The sequence below is a fragment of the Lottia gigantea genome (assembly GCF_000327385.1).
Source record: "Lottia gigantea unplaced genomic scaffold LOTGIsca_12, whole genome shotgun sequence".
In the NCBI taxonomy this organism is placed as follows: Eukaryota; Metazoa; Mollusca; class Gastropoda; family Lottiidae; genus Lottia; species Lottia gigantea.
In genome coordinates this window covers 2,121,425-2,141,802 of record NW_008707225.1, presented here as the reverse complement: position 1 = coordinate 2,141,802, position 20,378 = coordinate 2,121,425, and the positions used below count along the sequence as shown (strand labels likewise).

The following is a 20,378-nucleotide window of genomic DNA, read 5'->3' as shown; positions in this document are numbered from 1 at the left end:
TTGGTGATCGGGTTGATTGAAGTGTTTTGAAACGGTTTTATTAATTTTTTTTAAGTTGATGTCAGACTTATGATGGTTGAAACGGACCCTTAACGAATTTTTTTTCTCCCCAACGTATTGTTCATCACATTTTGTGCAAGAAATGAGATAAATAATATTTTTGCTGTTGCAGTTGAGTTTTTCATTTACTTGAAATATGGAATCTGTGCGTCTATTTCGGAAAGAATTTGTTGGTAAAATGAAGGGACAGGTTTGACAGCGAGGGTTGTTACAAGGATAAACTGAAGAATTTGGTATTGGCAAAAGAATCGAATTATTTTTAGCAGAGATTTCAGCAACTGTTGAGCTTTTAATACCTCTCAAGGTGATTGAAGAGTAACAAGTTACTATTCAATATAAGGCACTGGCACGAGTTAGATTTACACTCTCTTTGCCTTGATGACTTTGATTGCTTATCGCCTTGTTAGAAAAAGACAACTTATAGGCTACATGTTGCACTTTAACAGAAACTAAATTTATTATCTGAGACCGTGTCAATGCTTACTTACTTAGCCTTGCCTACTACAGGAAAGATATCATCAGACTTAGTTAATTAAGGCACTAGGCATATCCTCATAAATATAAAGTCATAAACTTACAAAATGGGTTTTGTTTGTCAAAAAGCTTAAACCATGTCACCATTTCAAACACTTATAACTGGGAAAAAGGATAGATGTAGATCACCATGTATGGGATTTCTTAAAGTTAAAGATGCTTCCTATTGCTGTTGTAATATGTTGTGTTCTAGTTTATCAACTTTAAACAATCTTAAATTGAAATGTTGTTAGCACCTTTTGTTTTTTGGGTTTTTGTATACCATAATGTTTGTTCCAATACCATATCAAAAACAAATGAATGTAAAGTCTAATCTTGAAAATCAGATTCAATATATAAAAGATATAAAAAAAAAACATGGCATTCTTTTTTAAAAGAAAAAAAGTACTTTATCTTATCTGATAATGGAGGCTAAAACCTATGTCATTAAAGTAAATAACTAAGTTAACTTGACAGGGTTGTATATCACAACCATCTTCAATTATTCAGGTCACTGGTGATAAGAAATTTAATCAAAGCATTGTGTCTAAAGATTGAAGAAACCTATTGAGGTGAAAGAGAAAAATGGATTCTAAAAGTTTAAAAGATGAACCCCCAGATGAGCAGTTGATATTAAAAACTTTGCAAAGTTTAGTTGAAACAGAATGTGATATTTTACGAGAGGTCAGAAAAAGTATGTCAGGTAAGATAAAGGTCATTTACTTGACAAGAAATCATCTGATGCTTCTAACACATTTCAGATATAAAATCCTCATCAGGACACCTGGTTTGGAAATGGAAAATACATTATCATTGGTTATTGAGGTCTGTTTGTATGTGAGAAAAATTCTACAGTTCATGGGCTTATGTCACATTCAGTAATTAAAAGTAGAATATTATGTCAATGATTATTATGTTATTTTCTTTGTTATTTTTTAGAAAATGTACAAGACTTTGTAAATAAAGACATCAGTAAATTATTTAAATTAGCTCAAGTTTACAGTCAGTCCTTTCAAAGGTGAATTTAGTTGATGTTTTCTACAATAGCACACTATAACTCTATTTTAAAGAGTTAAAACAGAGGTGAATTAAATATCCAAAAACCATGCTGATATGTATAGATTTTGAATCTGGAGGCGAATGTATTGAGGTGTTAAAACATTATTCGTAAAATCACATTTTCAATTAAAGATTATACTTTTGTTTTAAAGTTTAGGAGTGAAGACTAAAGATGGGTTTGAAAGATTGATTAAACCTTATTACAGGTAAGATTTTTATTAGAAATTTTCTAATAGTCACATAGTTTTCCTTAACCAACTAGTAGGGCTCAAATTCATCCATGCAGATCACTTTCCAGAATGAGAATCCAGTGTCAAGTTCTCCTATAATTCAATAAAAATACAAAGACAAAGTTTTCACCTACAGGGGTTTTTGACATTGTTACATGCAGTTATTTCCAATGCACTTAAAAGGTCAATAGTGCCTGATGCCTTGAAGTCAAACCATTCGATATTTGTGCAGTACGGTTTTGTACATCATCTCTTCAACAAATCTGACAATTTATTGAGTTTCAGTGAAGCATTGTAGCCGTATATTTATCATTTATTTTTCTTGTTTATTCACAGACACAATGAAGAAGCCTTTGAAAACCTACATCAAACTGAAGTGAGTACATACATTTAATCATTTTTAGAGAAATATTGTAAAAAATCTGAGAACAGAGATTTTGATACAGAATTTGTAATGTTTTCACATCAAAATCATTAATTTTATGTTTTGTTATTGTAGAGAGAATGGGATGATATATTATTAGATATTGATAAATGTTTTCAACAAGATAATGATAATATTATTAAGGAAGATGATCAAGGTCCTCTAGATATACCAATAATTAACTGTAGAACTGATGAAGAAGTTAGACTAAAACAATACCTAACATCAGACACCTCCAGTCTATTATTAATATTACTGCGTCATTTTGCCTGACTACCCTGACGAGATCATGTCACACAACTTATGGCCAATCAGGTAAAAAACACTATGTCTAAATCTGAGCTGGGATCATTTTGATTAGTCATAAGTTATTACATGCCATTTATTCAAAGCATTATCAGATTGGTTTGAGTGTTTTTTTGTATGTTGCATTTTACGCACAGAAGGTCCATTTTCCTACCATATAATCACTCATGTTTTCAAAATTTGATCTGTTCGTGTTAAATAACAATTATAGTAGAAATCTCTTTTGGCCTGATGAAAAATGAGAAATGTAAAGAAATAATAATATACTATCCAAAACAGAGTGATCAATTTGTCATGTGTTCTGTAATATGCTGTAAATGGTGAAATTTAGAATCCTGTGTATTTTAGGATAGAATATCTGATGGTAGAAGTAAAGTGTTATTGATCTCGTTTGGTATGAAAGAAGGTGGTATTAAATGGTTAGAAGATATGAAATGTAGCTATGATATGTTGTTAGATCAGGAGAGAAAAGTAAGTCATGTTCTCTTTGTTTTATATTATGAAATATTTTATTAAACTAATATAACACCAATACCTTTCAGTTTATTTAAATTCTTGTTTTTGTTTTCAAATTGTAATTTTGTACATTCTGCCAATTCTTCTTTAAAAATATAGAGTAACACTAAACACCTCAATTTTATGTGTTATATCCAATCAGAGAAAAATCTCTATTATAATTGTTAATATATCTGAAAATGTTTGTTACTTGTTGTTGTAATAGAATTACTCACAAGAGTTTTATTAAATACAATTTTACAATGTCTTTCAGGTCTATCGTGCCTTTGGATTAAATAGATCAGTTTCAAAGGTATCAATTCTCTATTTGGTATTTTAATCTTATCATGTTAAAGAACTGGTCATATTGCTTTTTTCTTACAATTCAAAATATATCTGTATAAATATTATTATTAGAAAATGTTATATTAATCAATATTTGTTCAATACTTGAGTGCATGTATTTGTTCTAGTTTGCAGTTTTCTTGTTAAAGTACATGACAAGTTTGTTTATACTGTTAACAGGTTTGGAGTATATCATGTATGATTTATTATGGGGAACAAATGGCACAAGGTAGAGATTTACCCAAACCATACCAACATATCCATGATGATCCCATACAGGTATACAGTTATTCAATTTATATGTGCTTAATGTTTAAAATGGTAGACTGTGCTACCTTCCTTGGTTTGCCAATCCAAGCAGTTTATGGTATTAAAGTGACAGATTCACATCTGTTTCATCAATCTCACTTAAGTTTCAGAATTTTAAAGTTAATTTGAGTCTTCAAATCCATGTTTCCAGAATTCTTGAGACTAGAAATAGAAAGTGAAATTCCAATTTTGAGGTATTTTTGAAAGAATTATGCCATTTTTGTACATTTCTAATACTTTTTAAAATTATTTACTAATTAATGTTAGTAAATGTCGGTAAATTTGGCTAGATTACAAATGTGCAAGACCTGTATGTTGCTCCAGACTAAGTATCGAATGTATGTTGTAGATGGGAGGTGATTTTATAATTGATAAAGAAGGTAAAATGAAGTTAGTATATTGTAGTAAAGCATCCAATGACAGACCTAATGTGGAACATGTTTTAAGAACTTTACAGGTATTATTAATATTTATTTCACTATCATTGAAATCTTAAACAGTTTTTGGTTCACAAACATGCCTGATGCGCATTCCTTACACATAATTCTTGCCTTCCATTCAGTCATTTGCTGATTTATTCATGTGGCTTTAGCCAAATTAATTTTAGAAATTTTTATTATTTTCAGAATATCAACAGTTAAAAGCAAGTTAAGTTTACATTGAATGAAGATTTTGGTTGAAATGAGCAACACAATCAAGATTGGATGATAATATGTGAACACTGTTATTTAACCATTTACTTCCTTGTGGATATTTATTGGAACATTCTAATACATTTCAATATTATATTGTTATATATTTCTATATTACTCTTTAATATTATATCTTTTTAAAAATAAAATATATCTTTTTGTTACCTTGTACAAAGTATCTTCTGTAGGTCTCAGAAGAATATAATCAAGATTAGATGTTACTATGAAAGTTTGTTTTGTTTTGTCAAGATCTAAGGTGTTGCATGTGCTTTATATATAAGATATTTGTGATCATTTTTATCTTGTTTCATCAATCTGAGATTGCAGTCATAACATTTACTTTACATCATACAACTCCATTTCATCTATCTGTAACACTTTTCAAAATTATTATCCAGCAGCCAGTTCTCTGCCTTTCAGCTGCCAGGTCAAAATTAATTTTCATTATGGTACCTCATGATATTGACAATATTTGAGTCAGAGTGTTGCTCGTGTCATGACAACTTTGTGCATACATTGATTTTTTGTTTGTCATCTGTCATCCTGATCTACAACAAACCAGCACATTCTAGAGCAACTCCCCAGATCAGTGCTTGGATCTAACCAAGAATATCATCAACTCAATGATATCAATATTCTAGTAATAAAAAAGAAAAGATTAATATACATGTTTTATTTTTTGACATGTTTAATTCTTCTTATACAATGAGAAAAGAGTTTTAAAAAAGACTGTAGCAGGGAAAAAATATACAAAATATATGAATTGTGAGGAAAAGCGAGAGCTTGTGCTATATACAGTGTGTGTATATCTAACATAGTTTTCTCACAATATATTCTAATAGTGGTTACGAACTTCTAAAAGCCAGCAAACATCATCATTTTGGCTCTATGTCATACAATATATCACCTAAATTGTTTTTTTTATAATATTAGGAAGCAAATATAAACAGCTTAAAAATCATCTGAAATTTGTAATAATTGCACATTGAATTAGTCGAAGTCCAGGGAGTATCCATAAACATTTAAACATCATAGCTATGCGCACATCTATGCATAAATATTCTATGCTTTATTTATACGGACACCCAGAATTATTGCTAAGGATATGATCAGACACTTTTTGAGATTCTCTATAATATATGAATCAGATTTTAGTATAAAAACATAAATATAAATAGAAAATATTAAACAAAATGTTAGCCTAAAGTTGATAAATAAATAATAAACTAGTAAGATAAAATATAGACTTGGTTTACAAGACCATCACTAACTGTTCATCCATCAGTTTCATTTTAAAAATAGAATGTTTCTTATATTGATAGGACTAAGGATTTCATTGAAGAATTGTCATTTGTTACAACTAATTGTCAGCTGAACAAGGTTGACATCATACAATTCAAGATTCTTGATTGCGATCCTCAGCATTTAAAGTTCAATACTTGCTACTTTCTTGTTACCATACACAAAGAAAATTACTTGGCCCAAGTAAGGGTATAACAATAATAAATGTAGATATTGATGATCAACCAAACAAATTCCTGTTAATTAATCCAAGTAACTAATCATTTGTGAATATTTCTGAAAAGTGCACAGGTAAAGCTTAATATTAATAAGAATTGATATCTGATGATATATAATGCCATTTCTAACTGTAAATAAGTAATAACATCACAGCAAACAAATTCATTAACAATCTTGAAAATCAACTGGTGAAACTAAAGTTTGAGCTGATATCTAATGATTAAACAAAACATTGGAAGCATAAGGGAAGACTAACACAATAAGGGTATTCTCAGAAACGTCATACATAATCAACAATTCATAGAACTGATTGATCAAATTGACAGCTCTATTTAGTTTGACCAGAGATGGTCAATTCCAAATATTTTCTGATCATATAAATCTAACCCAGTTTGTTATGAAATATGCTATCAATGAATCACAGAAAAGGGATATTTATCTCAAATATGCTTAAAATATTTTAATACAACTTAAATACCAATGACAATCTTGAATATTGTTTATGCCACATATAAAGACAATAAGTCAAATACAGCCATAGTATCTTTGAGGAACTGTCCTTTCTGGCACAAAATTCACAATAAAATTTGGATACTTTAATCTATGAGACAAAACACAGACAGTATCTGCCATATTTGACTCGTCAAGATATACTAATGAAGAAATCTGAAGGCATTGGAAATGATAGGACCATAATCATATCATTGAATGAAATTAGTTTTAGGAAAACACTTCCGTCAGCAAATTCATACTTAAATTGTTGACAATTTCTTACATATATTGGAATTTGGGTGGGAATGATTTCACAATGTGTTGGTTGATGATTAAAAAAACTCATTCAAATTAGCCCTTTTTTTCAGATAGTAATATCAAACAGGTGGGCTGACTACACTGCTGACAATCATCTGTATATCTATACTACTGGGTAACTATTGTTTTTGTTTGTATATCTAATGTATAATAATATAAGTAAACTATTGTATAGTACAAGTATACAAATTATTATTTCTATAAACAAAATAAATGTACATATATTTAACTGTACAAAATTCATATTTATACATTCTACATAAGTATTTGTCTTGCATAGAATTTGTCTCTAAAAGTCTTACAAATTCAAAATGGATGATTTTTTTAGCGTAGAGACATTTCAAAGCAAATTAAGTACAAATATAAGCATTTTGTTAAATAACTCAGACTAAAAGCTAACCTAACATAAAAATACACTTAATCAAAATCACTCAAACAACCATTAACAGGCTTCCCATAACCAAAAAGCTTAAAGGGAGTTAAGTTTCATACTTTTAGCAATGGATTCTTGTTATTTCAAATAAAAATAGTTATTTCTCTGTTCACTGAAAGGTACGTTAGTATTTATTATAATATTTGGATTATTCTTCATAGTATATAAATATATACAATCATGATTTATCATATTAAATACACATATACATTACAACAAACATTATTTATCACAAACAATTTCATTTTCATCATTATTTCTTTTAATAAAAATGTTAAACCAAGATGCTAAGTCTTAGTGGATTTTCCAAATGGTATAAGCAAATAGTTTTCATTCAAACTGACACTTCGTGAATAAGTTAAGTCACGCTACATCTACAAGTTCATTAATACTACTTAGTCAATATTTCAATATTTATTGGAATGATATTTAACTGATCATTAAACAGAGAAAGAACTATTATTACGAGCTGTAGTAGGTCTATATAATGATATACATGTACTATTATATTAAATAATAAGCATTATATACACCATATAAGTATTAGAAACAGAAATGTAGCTTGGGTCATATTTAGCAGTCATGTCAAGCAAGTACATTTAGTAACAAATCAAACTTCTATTTGTACCAACAATTTGTCCTACCATTTTTTTGTTTTTGATAAATTAAGAAACATTGGTAATTCACATAAATATAGATGAGCCTTAAACAACTTTCAGTCATGAGCAAAAACTGAGCTTACATGTATTTTAATAATGAAGATAAATATTCTAATAAGTTCAAATGATATATCAACATTAATGATACATTAGCATCAACATTTAAGCAGCTTCAAATCTATAAGTCTAATCTGACCTAGGCTAACAGTCTTCATCATTGACTAAAGATAAAGCTTCAGCATAGCGAAAATATCAATTGCACTGAAAATTGTGTCATGAGTTCGATTGTAAAAATTGTCAATCTCTTGTCCCTCATCACTCCAATAATGATATCTGTCATACAGTCAAGTAACCTAATTTCGTGGAAACCTATTATTCGTGGATTTCCGGAAAGGATTAATAATTTACATGAGCGACCTTGCGCGATCTCCACATTAGTTTGTTTTGATAAACATGGGTTTTCTCTACAATATCAGCTAGTAGAATGAATCGAGTTGTTTCAAGCAAGGTAAAATGTATTAATGTATACTTTGACAAATACAAAATGGCGGATTTCAGTTATTACCAAACGTCACCATTTTTTATCGGCCGAATTTCCTTATAATCCCAAGCGGTAATCGGAATTCCAAGTGTCGTCTGCTAGAATGTAGTCCAACGAATGAAGTCACGTCATCAACTAGCGGATTCCGTGTCGGCAGAAAATTTCTATGGAACACAAAGTGGACCATATTCTTATGTTATTTCAGTGACTTTTAGCAATAAATCACGCTACGTATCTTATTTTGTCAGTCACTATTTTTTTTTAAATCGTGGTTCTTTGAAGGAATTGTCACTAGTTATAATGAATTGATATTAAAGATAAATACTAAGAGAAGTTAATTATACCACCCGGTATCCATACAACGTGTTTTTATAGACTTATTTATAGATCAAACATTGTACACGAAAATAGGTGACGCATTCTGCCACCGTTACCGAGTGGGTTGCTCATGAAATATGGGTCAAAGTGAAGGATTAATAAAGAAAATCGAAACAAACCAATTTTTATTATTTTGTAGAATATCTGAGGAAACATCTAAGACATAAAAATTTTTTTTCGTTTTTTTAATTCATTGTTGAATCCTTATATCCACGAAAATAGGTTACACCACTGTACTTCTAAACAAAACAACTTGAAAACAAAATACCAAACAATGACAGAAGTGAAACGAAAGGGGAGGGAAAAAGGGGGAAATCATTCCATAAGAAAGACGAAAAATGAGGAATCAACACTCACACTGTTATATCAATGTAACAAACAACTAAAAAAGGTTCACACAATAAATTTCCTTGTACTTGGTATTGAACAGAGAGCACCATAAAATAAAGACCAATCATTTCATCTAATGAAACAATCTAGACTTTATTCCTTTTTCTTGACCATAATAGGAATATTCTGGAACTGGAGGTCAGCTTTGCGTATTCTTTATAAGTTAGTGGAGGAGGTCTGTTCTGAGTCTGAAGATTCTGTACATTGATCTTTATCAAAAACTAAACTATGTCTGTTAGAGCCAGGAGGACTACTTAAATTACTACTGTTGGAATCAAATGAATGTCTCCAGTCTGGTTGATCAGGACTATCCTATAAAGAAGAAACAATGTTATTAAAACTCACAGATTAATGACATAATACACAACTTGTGTGCACTTTTGTGTGACAAGGGAGACAATTAGCATGTAAACCGCTTTCTGGGTTGTGCAGAGTTTAATTGATTATAAAGAGGAAAAGAAAATATGATTCAGGTAAGAATGGATGTGATTTTTTTAAAAGTGGCATCAAATAGATACATCAGTAGTTACACAGTCATTATGAAATAATGATAAACACAGTATGCGTGATTTGTGTCAAATAACTTTGTGAGTTGATGAATCATGCAAGAAAAAAATGTTGAAGCTGTTAATTAGCTTTGTATTATCATTACTAGTTCTCATTTCTATTAGCTTTATTAGTCTCAAATTAGCATTAAATATAGCTTTCAATTAAAATTCATTAGCTTTTATTAAAATCATTTACTTCTGGATATTGTTAAATTGGTTTTTACACTTTTCGAACATATTAGAATTATCAATTAATTTGGTCCAGTAATTAAAGAGATTCAATAGACACTATTCTAGAATTAACACAAAATCTTAGATATTAAAGCTAACACACAACTTGTTACAAAGAAATATTTAGAATCAAAACATCCACCAAATTTCTAATAAAGGGTGATTGAAAATTCAGAAAATCAAGGGATAAATTATATATCTGAAAAGGCAAGTTGAATGATTGAACCATTTTTTCACCAATAAAAAAGAAAAACACAAACACACACATACAAAGCCAAATATTAACTACAGTAGCTCTTTAAATTTGAAAATCACAAAAATTTCTATAAAACCAGTGAACTAAATATACACAAAAGGAAAAACCAAAGTTTCTATTTCTTACTATCTAAATATGGCTTTTTCAAAACTAAACATTGAAATCAAAAGTGAGAAACAAGCTGGGTGGGTTATACCTAATGGGTAATAACAAAATAAAATGGCTGTGACATGCAGATATTGTAAAGAGAAATTACAAGCCTGTTTGGGCTAACTCTTGGAAGGATCATAAGTTGGTAATGACCAACAACTACCACTGGAATTATAACTGGAAGCCTGAAAATATTTCTTACATGTCTACATCTTTATCTTTTCTTTCAACAAATGCTTGTTTCCAGCTTGGGAAAAAATATTTGAAATGTATTTCATCAGACCTGCTCCTAAATTCTATGAGTTACTAATTCAGAGTGTAATTTTCAAACTTAGTACCACATTTATCTTGATTGTCTAATTAACGATATGATTTTATAATTGAGATGATTTCAGTACATGGATATAGTTTCTCAAACATAAATTACGTACCTCAAATACTTCTTTTGAAAAGCTATCTGAGTTAGATTCATAATTTACAGGTGTTGTACCAGGTGGCATACTACGTACACCTGATACATTAGCTCCTGGTCTACCACTATCACGACTAGCATTACCTGTAAATACAATCATCATTATTACTATCATTATAAGACAAATAACCTAGAATATTGACAAGCATTTGCTTAGAATTATATGCCTAATATAGCTTGGTCAATATTGAAATATTAACATAATGCTATTGGTAGATAATATTTTAATCATTACTTTCAAATTAGAGGCTTAGATTTACTAAGTGCTGACTCATGTCTTTTTGACAAGTACAAGTGTTATTCATTGCTACCTTCTTTTTAAGGTAAGTTATGTGAATGGGGACATTAGTTAACATTATAAACAACAATTTCACAATACTTTATTATCCACTTAAGACTAGTTTATAAGATTAATCATAACATATTATATAAAGATACCAGAGGATAAAAGATTATTGTGATAAATTTTAAAAAAAGTGAGCAATTAATTATTTCTAGGATCTTTTGCTCATGTCAATCTTAATAAATGTATTTCTGTACCATCTATATTTGAAGTTAAATGATTAAGGAACTAGAAAGACAAACATTGACAGATCCTGTTATACATTGAGTACATTAAAGCTTATAGAATTGGTAGGTGCTGTTTCCATGAAAATAATTAATTGTCTCTGTCTGTTACACTTTTTTATTTAGAAAATCTTATAGTCTTTGCAGGGTTTTTGAAAAATGAGTCCATTTGTATTTTTTTTAACCATACCAAAATAATTTTTCAAGATTTAAAATAGCTTGCCAGGTAAGACTATATACGCCCACTGGCAGCTTTAAACAACTTCAGTCATACACTCTTTTGAACTTTTTGGGGCAATACTTAACAATATTACCAAATGTTGTCAAAATCTGGCAGGAATCCAGCCTTTAATTAGTGTTTACGAACTAAAAATTGAATGCGTTTTCAAGATTGAGGTCAATAACTATTGTATGAGTTGTAAATTTTCTGATTTTCTCTGGGGTTCATCCATGAGTGATAATAAACAATTTCAGGAAGTTAAATCAAAATCCGCCAAGAATCGTGCCTTCTAGAGAGTGTGTTTTCACCATCAAGGGCAATAACTAAATATTTTTCGATTTATCTGATTTACAAACACTCATACCAGGTTTCGTCAAAATCTGTCAATCATTGTCTTCTAGAGTGTTTACGAGCAATTGTGGCCGGACTGACCAAATAGGTTTATTAACACAACAAGTATATTATTATAACTAAACTAATATAATAGTAAATACCATTATATGCCATGCTAACAGGTCGACTACCTCTCATTTGGGCTTCATGTACAGATTTCAGATGTGGTTGAAACAAACTTTTCATTCTCATTTCTTCTGTTGTACCACGACCTTGTTGTGCCTAAAAATGTATAACAATGTAATAATTTCAACAAAATAGTGATAAAATAGCATAAAAGTCTTGTGTTTTAGCATACAATCAATGATAATCAATTAATGATACAGGGAAAGTGGCTAGTGCAAGTTAAAGATGGGTTTCCTTATTTTTTTTAGTCAAATTAAGCAAACTATTTGATTAATTGGTACTTCTAATGAATTATCATGTATTCTTAATCATATCATTATGTTCTTATTGCATATTATTTAAGAAATTTAACCAATCATAATTGTCCATGTATGTACAGGCTGTATAAACAAAAAAGACTTTTTGACATTTCTAATTAGAATTCTGCTGGTTATTCTCCTCCAATTTAACTAATTATGAATTAATTATGGATATGTGAGACAAACTGGTATTTTTGCAAGTCATTGGAACACCTCTACTTTCAGTATTACCATTTTCAATTTCATAAATGAAAATAAGGGAACCCATCTTTAGATATATGACACAGTTTCATAATAGTTTGACATTGTGAAGATGGTATCAAATCGTGTCTTTACAATATTATGAATTAACAGACCTCATGTTACATTAAAAGTTGCAGAGACACTTTACACTAGATATTAGTCTATTTTAGCACAACTGTTCATATTTTCTTACATACTTTTTTGAAAAGAGTTCTAGGTAATCAAATATATTACTTACTTTAGGTAAATCTATCAAAACCTGCATACTCTGATCAGGACCCATATGTGCTACATGGCTAAAATTAATTGGTGATGATATTAATCGAGATCTCCTTTCAGCTCTGAAATAATTTATATTATGTTTAAATGTCTTACTTTTAGTTAAAAAACCATAAAAAAAATATATACTCAAACCCAAGCAGATAAAAATTAGTCTAGCAACAAAATATTACACTAATATTTACTAAAATAATACAAAACGAAGCTATACTACAACTAATCACAAATTTGTTTTGATCAGAAAACCCTATATTAATTTTTTCTGATCAATTAGCAAAATGCTAAGAAAAATGCCATAGACAACTTGTAGCTTAGTACTTTAAGATATTAAATGCCTGTTATTAAAACAAAAAGCAAAATCTACTTCTATCAAATCCATTTTATACTAATTAATTGTATTAACATTTCTTTTCAACATGCATGGATAAGTGTACTTTCTGTTCATTTGTACCTTACCAGTATAGTACCATCTACAAAACAAATGGGCAAGGCAAGGAACAGGTTAACATCATTATGTACATTTTCATGCAGGAATGGAAATAAATGTAAACAGCAATAACAGTGTAGGATAAGACAATGACGCAAGGCAGTAGGGAAAGAATTTTCAGAATTTAAAAACAAAACAAACAGTCACATTTAAGATAAACAAATAATAAATTGGATATTTAGATTTACATCATGCTTGGTACAGGATAGTATTAAGTACAAATTTTAATCTATATTAAAACATTGGAATAGGATAACAATATTGAATGAAGTTTCAACAGCTGAAGACAATACAAAATTTAAAATTTTTGGATATATTGTTGCTAATTCATTATAATTCATACATGCATGGCAAAGGATTATATAAATGTTGTTTTTGTTGGGCTGGGTATAAATGTGGTCCTTTTCAAAACTTTAAAATTTATTTGTTTATTTATTATAGCATTGATACCCAGCCCAAAAATCATTATCACCAGTACAAAAACATAGCAAAATCACTACAGATATTTTCAAAAATGTTAACTTAGATTAGTCGACTTTTTAAAGGAATACTACATCTTAAAATGAACATAACATTTAATTTTTCAAACTTGGCCTATAGGAATATATATTCAACTTTGGCCCTATCCATTGCCATAACTATACAACAGAATCCTTTGATAATCTGATAATCAATAAAACTAAGTAAATATCCTTAATACTGACTGAAAAATGCTTTATAAACGGTTTTCAATAATTACGTTGTTTTATGGATTTATCAGATAATACAGAATTCTGATGTATATTAATGACAAGTCTGCTGATGAATTTATATTCTTATTGGCAAAGATTGAAAAGCTAACTTTTATGTGCATTCTTATAGGTAGTATCTTTTTTTAGTATGTTTTAATTGACATGCTAGTAATTTTGCTAGGTTGATATCTACACTAAAGGATAAGATAAAGCAAGCAGTATAGGAAACTAGTTATCAGTAGTAATATCTTACTGTGTTGGTACAGGTAGTATTTGATTAGGACCAACATGGGCTACGTGACTAAATGACATAGGGGCAGAGATTTCTCGACTTCTACGATCAAGCCTACAGATATAAAATGAGGTAGCGAAAATAAATATCGGGGAGAAATAGAACTATTATAAGCCATGTATAATTATTAGTTATTGAGTTGAACATCACATGACATTTAGACAACACAAATTTTAATGAGATCAATCATGATTTGATTTAGTCATAAATAAATTAGACATAATGCTTATACAAAATGCCAATGATGCAAACTGCAAAAAAGATTCATTTTTGCAATTTAATTTAATACATGCATTAAAATATTTTCACACAATTATAGTCTGGAACAAATTAAGAGAATATTAAAAGAATGTTTGGATATAAAAAGGTGCATCTATTTTACATATTATATTACATGTATATTAAGACAATAGAAGATATATTCAATATAAACAGAACAGTGATTAACTGTAAATAAAGAAAAAATCTGAGGTACTTTCAATTTTCACATACAATCATGACTACGAAAGCATATCAAAGTGCTTTTGATTGGACATGAAGGCTATGATTCAGGCATCAAGTGAGTCAGTCTAATTAAAATTATACCTAGTTTCGCTTCATTTTATTAGTTTTTATCTTTAATATAGCCACTTCGTCAATTAACCTTTTTATTGAACAAGTGAGTTGTCTTATTAATGATTTAAAACATAAGGTGTAGAAATAAATTCTTGATTTACAGTTTAAATACACATCATTATAAGACATAGAAGATCATATCATAATAACTTACACTTTACTGCCTCGGTCTTCTTCTCGTGATTTAAATGAAAAGCGACGTTTATTCCGACTGCTCTTCATCTTAAACAGCTCGGCTATCAATAACCTTTCTTCTTCTATAAAATGTAAAATTCATACAATACTTATTATCTGGCAAGAAATGTGCAGCATCATATTAAGGAAAGTCCCACTATTTCAAGGGTTTCAATGATTGGTCAAGCGGTAAAAATCTACTTCATAGATTTAAATAGAATTATTCAAATTAATAAATAGATAAATCTTTCAACTTACGTGCATAGAAATTCTTCATATACAGTATATGTTGTGCTTCTGGTAGTGTCATTAAACAAAGAGAACCATCGCGGCATAGAGGTCTTGTCTACAAATAATATATCATTAGCCATTATTTCTATCAAACTATCACAGTAGGGTATCCCATTTTCCAAAACTTCAAGTGCCAAATATTTTTAGATAATAAGAAATAAAAATTAAAACCAAACCAAACTTATAGGTGAACGTGATGTGATTCATAGCTATATTTCAACTGTGTAGCAGTTTCTGAAATTTCAGTGGAAACAAAAACACAATGTAGCTACCTTTTAACAGATTCAGTTTCTCAAACTGGTGAGCAACATGAACTGACTTACTTTTTTGAGGCAGAGAGTTTGTAACCATTCAGCATTTCTGGCATCGAAAACAAACACTGAATTTTCACCATAACAAGACAGAAATGGTTCGCTATATGCTGAAAAGAGATATAAAGTATTTTATTTGCGATTCAAAACTCATATTTTTGTAATTTACGACACATCAGACCTGTTGAGAGGGTATATATGCCATCCCCAAAAAGATCTAAGTTAAGTCAAGGCAATGATGGTTGAAGAACAAAAAATAAGATACTTACTGACAGCCTGTATTAAAGCTGGGAATAATAATTCCTGTTTTCTTTTCTTTCTACCAGTATTATCTACATACACTCCCAAATCTTAAATAATAATATATTTTATATTTTTCTCACTAACATAAAATATGTGTATGTTTTGGAGGTAGTATGTTTGTCATCAGCTACAGATAAATTCTTATTATGAGATTTTATTATAGTTTCTAAGTTAGGCATACAACTATAACAGTTTAGATATGAGAATAAGTTCGACTTGTCAAACTGTCCAGCCTGAATTATGTAGGTCAGTTGTCTGAAGAACGCAATGTGTGAAACTTTGAGTAACTACAACACTTTTTAAGTTCTAATTGATGTATTGAGCACTATTTTAACAGTGAGAATTTTTCGTTCTTGCATATATTATATATATATATAGGTAATTCTTTTTTCTATTAATTGCTTGACATAATATAAACTATCATTTTAAATAAGCTTAGAAAAATGGCACTTACTAGAGAAAACTAAAAGATATTCTTGTGATGAAAGTTCTACAGCTAAATGTGCATCCATAGCATTACTTGTTATAAACCTTAACTTTTCATCATCACTATTAACTAAAGCTGTCAGACACAACAATAAATATTGTTATCAAATAATCAATCCTAAATTAAGTTGGCCATTCTCACTACGCCTGACAATAACCTCTTATGCAGCTGGCAGATAAATCGGACTACTTTCAAATAGAGAAAAGGGAGATAACTAACATCTGACGAACTATACTTTGTAACCGGATGTAACTTAGGCCTAGCAAATTGCTAGTAGCCATTAAAGACGAATTTTGCTTCCAGCTGCATTCAAGGTTATTTTCAGAGACAATGGCCGCCAAAGACATGAATGCTCAAAAAACATAATGATATACCTCATTTAGTTCATAAGTTGGCAACAGTAGAAAACACACAAGAATATATGTCATGGAAAGTTGTTTTACAAGCAATAAGCAAAAACACCCCCAATATATAATCAGAACTCTCTGGGAATGAAACTTAGACAAATTTTAATATTCAGTCCATCTTTTGGGGCAGCAGTCAATTTCTACTAAATTTGATGGTGAAAGAAAACTTACTTTGTGAAGGAGCATCACCATGAACACTATGTAAACTAAAACAAGACGGATAACCCACACAGATCTTATCATTAAAGATTTCAGCATATTGAATTAAACCAGGCACTGGGATGTCTTTAATTCGGGTATATTTTTGACGAGGTGAATTACTTAATTGATATAACTGTATAGTCCGTTTAACAGCAACACATAGACAAGTAGCAGTAGCTTGTTTTATTTGTCCTACTGTGAATAACTGACAACCTTTAGTTTCTGGTATTTTAATCTGTTCATTATCACGATTATCTAGACCAGCTTGACTCATTATCTTGATAAAATGTTGTTTACCTGGATTTATATAAAAAAAGACACAAACATTTCTTAATAAAGTAAATCTGATTTATTTATTATAGCTTTGATACCCAGCCCAAAAAATCATTATCACCAGTACAAAAACATAGCAAAATCACTATAGATAAATCTGGTCATACATGGATCAAATTTTAATCAGCCCACTATGTAAATTTAAATGGAATCATAGAAGGGCTCTTAGCTTAGCTTTACTAAGTTATGTTTACTTACCACTAATAAATACAACAAGATGTTCTGTTGGGACCATTTCTATCTGATATACTTGTTTCTTTTCACCACTTATTCGTATACATTCTATACAAAAAATACGCATTAGTTCAGTCACTTCTTAATTTAACATATACTATTCAATAAAAAGAGGCGTTTTTGTAGGTGGTGGTTAGACGATTAGATTAGACTTTTTAAAGATGTCGACATGTGGAAGTTCAACAATAATTATCAAAATAGATACCTTTCTTTTGTTGTCAGCGTTGTCAGCCATATTGCCTAATCACATTTCGCATTTGTAGACCACTGCTAAACTAATCGAAATTGAAACAAACCATACTTTCAAATCGAAACAAAAACGACAAAAATGCCTCTGAACATGAACATGATGTCAGTTGACTTAAGCCAGGCTGTGATTAATCAGTGGGTTTACCTTCACATCAGTATGAATGAAATAAAATACTGCAATACAAAAAAATACTTACGATCTTTAGATAAATTAACTATATGTATGCCATCTTCAGTACCCAGTACTATTCGTGATGAATCTGAAATATAATCAAGTATTTTTAAGATAAAAATATAAAATTCTTGATATAGTCAGATCACAGCTCATATTGTGATTTCAATTGTGTTTTGAATATAAAATCAACACAGCTTTTTGAAAAAATGCATTTTTTTTTTGATTTTGCAAATCACAGAATATGAGAAGATAAATATTTTGTATAATTTGATTGATTAGATATGCTTCAAGGTGTCGTTTTATCATCAGCTACACAGTGGTGTTCAAGTGCTTATAAAAGAGTCTAAAGTTGAATAGTTACTCAAGATTATGTATTTTGTCAAATATTATGGTATGATATGATATAAATGTGAACACAATTTGCCAAGATTTCACTTCAAAGTAAATACTAACCTAATATGGTAGCTGATAATGTTGATTTAATCAAAGATAAAGATGTATCACATACTTCCTGAGCTTGATATACCTATAAACAGAAAAACAGTCTTATCCAAACATTCTAGATGCAAATTCTACATTCAAAAAACCTATATCCTATGCTCATGTGTACACTATTTCCTGTTTTTGTACTGTTTCTAAATTCTTATGTTCTGTGTATTATAAGTTGATCTGTGCATCAAATACATAAATCTAGAGTTCATTGAGGTATAAATCTACTTACAGTTTTCTTCGGAAGTGTGATTTTACGAATTAATTTATGCAATTCAGAGAGGACAGTTAACCAAGTTTGTTTTTCCTTCTCATTTTCAGCTAACAAAAGAATTTGAAATAGAGAGCCTGGTGGATTCATTTCTGATGTTGATACCTGAAATTATCAAATTTATCAAATATCAATCATTCTAATAATCTATGAAAAATAATCTGTCAGAATCTGAATTGATTTCATTTTCCCATTCAAAAAACACCCCTCAAAACTACTTACCCTGAATATACATGGTATATCTTTTTTATTAGCATGTATAACATCACTAGGTAGAACAGCTGCAGCACTAAATTCTTCATCTCTACAATAATAATAATGATATAAGATAGTGTTTACACTTCATACATCATTTTAGTTCTAAGGTACATATATTGACTACAATTAAATACTATGTTTAAATAAGGAAATGCTTTATCAATAAATTTGAAATATTTGATAAATAATTTTGAAGTTATATCTCTATTTCATTATTCTTTTCTTATGTACAATAATGCTATTCATATTAGATGAAATTTTGTTGAATAATTTAAATAAACCCTACCTCATATCTATAATATGTTGAACATGTTGACTTGGTTGAGTTCTATCGGTAGGTAATTCATACAGGAACAGTTTAAAATCACAAACATACATATAATGTTTCAACCAACCTTTTCTTATACCACCCTGTCTAGGTATCTACAATAAATACAATGCAAGATATTAAAATAATATAGTGACTCTAATTTCACTAAAAAGCTTTAAAATTAGTTTACTAGTCATGCTATGTTGAAAAATATTGCAATGATAAACTAATAATTTTTAGAAAGTTTATTAAGGGATGAATGAAGAGGTTTTATCAAAATCTTTGAATTCCATAAAAAAAAACATCTATTTTGCAAAGTAAAATTATTTATTTATCAATTGCAACCAATAAAAAAATTCAAAAAAATTCTAGAATGACAACAAAAAAAAACCTTTTGAAAACATCCTTGAAAATATGCAAAAGAAGATCGGTGGTTTCCTTGATTATTTGGAAAATATGTCATTTGTGCCGCAGTTTGCAGCCTATGCCCTTAAGGCTGTAACAATCCAGGAGGGAAGGCAGAGCTTTACAGAACATGCTACTTACGACATTACCATTTGGGGGTAATTTAATTTCAATTCATTTGCAGACTTACAACTAGGTTTAGATTGAATAATTGTGTGGTAATTAAACGAAATTGGACACAGCCTTCATCTGTTTACTTTGCTATTATTAATAGTTTATGAATGGTTATCAAATCTGTATTAAGTTATGACTACAATTTCAACCAATAGAATCCATCTAAAGCAGTTGATGCCGTAGTTTTAGCAAATGCCTCTCCTAATTAATTTCAATATTGTGAGACAATGAC

At 29.5% G+C, this 20,378-nt stretch overlaps 1 protein-coding gene across 1 annotated transcript; it reads left to right on the top strand.

Moving 5' to 3' along the window:
- Window positions 1–3,358: 3,358 nt before the first annotated feature.
- On the top strand, window positions 3,359–4,237 carry LOTGIDRAFT_111068 (hypothetical protein; the record flags this gene model as incomplete). The annotated part of the gene is made up of 3 exons (XM_009048151.1): window positions 3,359–3,400; window positions 3,613–3,711; window positions 4,091–4,237. Coding segments are annotated over 3 exons (288 nt in total), but the record flags the coding sequence as incomplete, so codon positions are not given.
- Window positions 4,238–20,378: the final 16,141 nt, after the last annotated feature.